This window comes from Condylura cristata, unplaced genomic scaffold (genome assembly GCF_000260355.1).
Source record: "Condylura cristata isolate star-nosed mole 26May11 unplaced genomic scaffold, ConCri1.0 scaffold00008, whole genome shotgun sequence".
Lineage (NCBI taxonomy): Eukaryota > Metazoa > Chordata > Mammalia > Eulipotyphla > Talpidae > Condylura > Condylura cristata.
This window is the reverse complement of record NW_004567109.1, coordinates 12,130,687-12,135,794: the sequence shown is the minus strand read 5'-3', so window position 1 is coordinate 12,135,794 and position 5,108 is coordinate 12,130,687. Positions and strand designations below refer to the sequence as shown.

General features: G+C 57.7%; 1 protein-coding gene across 1 annotated transcript in view; it reads right to left on the bottom strand.

The window, feature by feature from the left end:
- The window catches only part of FAM110D (family with sequence similarity 110, member D), a 1,663-nt gene extending 1,160 nt beyond the window's left edge, over positions 1-503 (bottom strand). The window contains exon 1 of the mRNA XM_004679390.1: positions 10-503. Coding sequence (XP_004679447.1) covers positions 10-413 — 404 coding nt within the window. The 5' untranslated portion in view covers positions 414-503. The remainder of the gene's footprint in view (positions 1-9) is intronic.
- Positions 504-5,108: the final 4,605 nt, after the last annotated feature.

Genomic DNA, 5,108 nt, shown 5'->3' with positions numbered 1-5,108 from the left:
GCCGCCCACGCCCCAGCAGCCGCGGGGCGCTCGCCTGGTCCCGGGGCGGTCGAGGCGGCGTCTCGCGGGGAGCCCAGAAAGAGGCGCCGCACCAAGCCCTGGCCTTTGGCGTTCTCTTTGTTCACAGAAGCCTTACAGTCCCGCTTCTGGCGGTAGAAGATGAGCGAGTCAGGCCTGGGCAGCCGTCGCCCGCTGCTCCGCCGGGCAGATCTGGGTGTCCTGGGCGATGCAGGGGCCCCCAGCTCATTGCAGGGGTGCGGAGTGAGAGGCCCAGGACCCCCGCGTAGGGCTGGCTCCTGCCGTCGAGCGATCACTTGGTGCGTCTTGACATACTTGGCTTTGTCAGCCTCCAGCCTCTCCACTGCGCTGGGGGTCCGTCCCCTGGACAAACCGGAGGGAGAGGCCAGGAGCATCTTAGCAGGGCAGGGTAGGACTGTACCCCATAAGCCACTGGAAGTAGTCTGCTAGTTGAGCACAGGGCAATTGGCTGGACTCCCTGGAACCTGCAAGGAGAGAGGAATGGTCATGGGCAGTGGGCGCTGGCCTTGCCCCTTTCCTGCAGCCATTCCTGGGAACAGGATCCGACAGCCGCCCCTCCCCCACCAAGTTCGCAGATGCTTTGCCTGGGGTAGAGACTCAAGCTCTCCCTCCCCCCACCTCTCACAAAGTGGGCGGGAACTCCCCCGACCACTCTGAAACATTGGCCTCTTTGAGGGTGCCCCAATCTGGCCACAGGACCATGCCAAGCAGGCATCAGCGAGCAGGGCATTTGGAAAAGGAAACGGGGCTGGTCCCAGCTTAATTCCCGAAAGTAGCTTCAACCGGAAAAAATACCTCTTCCCAACCCAGCAACTTTAAGTCCAAGACAAGGAGGCTTTCCAGCCACAGACTGGCTCCAGCAGGGCCCACCCTTCCCGCCCCCAAGCATCGAGGTCAGGGATATAACCACTGGGTAGAACCTCCAGTATTTGGAGCCAACTGCCCTGCCCAGGCCCAGTAGGGCCATCAGGGAAGGAGAGGGAGGTGGTTCCCAGGTCATGCCCTGCCCAGGGATTTCTAGAAGGCTCAACCGTAAGCATCACATAGTCTGCATCTGCATTTCCACTTCATGGGAGAGGAAATGGACCCGGAGAGGAGACAGCTCACTCAGGAGAAGTTAGGGATTGGGACTGGAACCCAGGTCTCTCCCAGCTAGAGAGAGCTCCCTGTTTCCCTGTCACACTTCCCTTTGATGTTCTGCATCTGTTCCCACAGCTTCAGAAGCAAGCCGACTGAGAAGCTGCTTCCATGAATTCTTCCCAATGACCTCCATTCCCAGAAATCTGTCCTCAGGCCCTTGCCCCTTCCCCTGAGACCCTCTGACCCTTGTTCTCCTCCTCCCTTGTGCCAGGAAGGGGAGCAGGAGGGGCTGTAAATCAAGAGCTGACAGTTCTATTGGCAGTAACAGAATGGGCCACCCACAGGGCTCAGCACACCCTCCCACCTGGGCCTCCTGCTTCCCCCCCCCCCCATGAGGCTGAGAGTGATACATCAGGTCTGGGGGTAAAGGGACCTTGGATATGGAGGTGAAAAAGAAACAACACTCCAGGGATGGGGGAGGGCTGCCCAGCGGAGAGGCCTGGGGGCAGAGACCAGGCCAACTCCACTCTCCCCAGATTAACCTGTTCAGTGCGAGCACACACACACACACACACACCTAGTTTCTAGTAAGCCAGTGCATAGGTAGTTGGTGGTAGGCAACCCTGGTAGCAAGGGAGAGTCTGGAAGCACCTTCTCTCCCGTCTCCCCAGGACGATGCCAGGCAGCCATCAGATTCCAAGGTCCCAGGAGGGCACAGTGGTTGTCTGACCTCATAGGTATCTTTCTGTCCTCCTCATCCTAGCCCTGAGCAGAGAGGCTATAAAAAGTCCCTAAACACAGGGACCAAAATAGCCTGCCATCCACTGCCTCTTCCCTGCCCTGGGCTGCCTTGATGTCTGACCACAGACATTCCGCCCAGAAGTCTGGCGGCCATCCTTGTACCCTGTCCCTTTGTTCACCTTCTCCCACTCCTGGGCCAGTGGTCCTAGCCAGGCCCACTGCCCAAGGCCTCGGCTCAGACCCGGAGCAGACTGGGGGGCTCTCCTCCTTGGGCTGGCACCAGCCCCCTGCCCACAGGTCCCTGGGTGGCCACCCACCCCAGCCCTGGGCCGGGGTGCACTCACCTCTGTGTGGTGAAGCTGACCGCTGGGGTCCTTGCGCAGGGCCAGACTGAGGGCAGGAGGGACAGCAGGGACTGGAAGTAACTTTGGTGGCAGCCAAACCTCACTCTCCACAGGAAAAGCTGTGAGAGCCTCCACCCCCCAGATTAACCCTCGCCTTCCTGACCTGGAGCCTGGCCTCCATTAACTCCTTCCTGGTCAGTGTCATTGCTGGAGAGGACCTCTGGCCAGGTCCAGCCTCTTTCTTTTACAGATGGCCACACAGGCCCTGACAGGTAAAGTGATTTGCAAGGAGGCCCAGTGAGGTTGGGGCATAGCCAGGACCCCAAACAAGATCCCCTGAATCCCAGGCTTCCCTGAGGCCTGGAGTGGGCACCGCTGTAGATGTGGGGTCAGCCCCCTCTGCTAGGCCTTGGCAGACAGTCTTGGTTAGAATGGGCCGACAGAGCAGGGCTACTTGACAGTGGAGGCTTTCCTCTGCAGCAAGTTTAGACCTGTCCTGGTAGGGATGTAGGAAGGGTGCTGAGCCTGCTTTCAAGGGGTGAGGCCAAGAGTCTATAGCCTAAAGGGGGGGGCAGTGGTGCCGCAGATGTGCAGGGGGAGCCTGTCCCCACAAGCCTGGGCGTGAAAGTCACCCAGGAGCCCACTGGAGGTGCCTCTGCCCCAGGTCTTCTGACGGCAGATGGGACTGGCTGGCAAGAGGATGACAGGGCTGATTGTGGCTTCCAGACTGGGTGGGTTCCCCTTCCTCCTCTCTGGGGACTTCTAGAGTTGGTGCAGTTTCTTATTGTGACATCTCATGTCTCAAGGGGGAGCCTGGTCCCCGCCCCCCACCCCCGCACTGCTATCAGGAGGCTGCCTTCCTACCTGCAGAAACTCCCTACCGCCAAACTCCCCAGTACCCAGAGCTCCGAGGACACCCCCAGCTTCTCACGCCCCACAAATCCCTCTCCCTCCCTTACCTCTCTGTGTGCTTTTGGAACTCTGGGTTGTGATCTCTGATCTCCGTTGACTTCCCCAGGGACCCTAGATGGGACGCCACTGGATGGTGAGGAAACTGCCCAGAAAGGGGCCGAGACTTTCCAGATCCCAGCTGCAAGCCCCGGCCCTCTGCCTGTCAGTGAGGTAAAGCTTGGCCCCAGCAGCCCATCTCCGCGTGAGAGACTCTTGTGACCTAGTTAAAGGGAGATTTTTCTTTCCGTGATCACTCCATACTTTACTGTTATAAAACAATAACAATATAAAAGCCCTTTACAGATGCTTTTAGTACATGATCACAGCTCCTCCCAGGGCTCTCTTTGAGTGGGTTTGATTGTTTTCCATGTCCAAGAGGCTGAGGCTCAGAGAGGTGAAATGACTTATCCAAGTGCACGCAATTAGGAATAATTGCTAACTTTTATGATGTGATGAATATATGCTAGGTGCTGTCCTGAACACTTCACACAGGGATTAACATGTTTAATCCTCAAAAATAATCCTGTGAAACAAGTACTTTCATTCTCTTCATTTTACAAAGGAAGTTTGGGGGCACAATCATTGGCCCTGAGATCTGGTCATAAAAGGGTTAAGCATGGAGCTGGGCAGGGCCCAGCTGGGATGCTGTCAATGGCAGGAAACCTGGCCTGTGAAGGGGGAGGGCGGAGGGGAGGATGGGCTGTTGTGTCTGACTCCTGATACAACCCCATCCCTTTGGTCTTAAAGGAGCATCCGGGTTGGGTGGAAGGACAGGCAGGGCCCCTTCTCTTGCCTTTTCTAGAAACCAAGGCCAGATGCTGGGCTACAGAAATGGGGCTTCTGAGTGCAATGCAGGGGCTGTCCTGGGCAGAACTGGACTGAGAGGGGTCACCAGACGTGACCCCTAAGGAGCACTCTGTGGGGGAGACACAGCCTCAGCCCTGGAGCTCGCAGCCCACCCACGGGAGCCCTGCCCTCAGGACTCTTCTGAGAACCAGTGATGACAGAGCCTGGTTTTCAGAAGCTCCCAGCCTGAGGAGTGACAGGACTGTCCCAGGAGGCCAGTGGGCCTGACCATCCTGGCAGGGCTGAGGAAGGAGGGATAGTCAAATTGCCTACCCCTTGGCTGCATTTGCTGTCAACCAGATCATCTCTTTCTGGTCAAACGTTTCCAGGGAAAGGCTTAAAGTGGCTCCTTCCGACCGACCGACTAGAGCCAGGCAAAAGGAGAGGCCAAATCCGAGTGATGTTTCCTGCAGGTTTCCGAGCTCGTTCCGGGATCACCTTGGGCTGATTGGAATGGGCCTGAGTCAGAGCCCACTTCTTCCAGGAGACCGTGGGGAGAGATGGGAACAGTTCTGGGGATAATGAGACAGGCCGGAGGCACTTCAGATCCAGGCTCAGACCCTTGTCAGAGGAGAAATGCTTGTCACCGGAGGCAACCCCCACCCTGCCCCTGACTCTAATTCTGGCCATCCCTCACTGTGTGGCCTCTGCAAGACTGTGACCTCTCTGAATACCCTTCGGGGTGTCTTGGAGTGAGACCCTACTCTGAAGTGGCATGAGGTGGCTGAGAAGGCAGAGGTGCCGGCAGATGTCAACCAGCAGCAAACTGACACCGCTGAACCCTCCTTGTCTAACCCCACAGTAGCAGCTCTCAACTGTTGTCAACAAATCATGTTGAACAAGGCTGGGTGTGTGGGGTCGGATAGATTAAACATGGTTTTGCTGTCAGCCTGCAGGCAGGGGCGGGGAGCTTGGGGGAAGCATGGGTGGGGGGGGTCCTCGAGGCGGGGAAGGGGGGACAGACAGGGGGTGCATGAGGACATGAAGGACATTCAGATAGAGACAAGCCCAGAGCAGCTCTGTGATGGCCAAGGGACAAAGTGGGGGTGTGGGGGTGCATTTGTTCTGCCTGTGGGGCAGGAAGCTTCCAAGACTTCACGGAAGGGG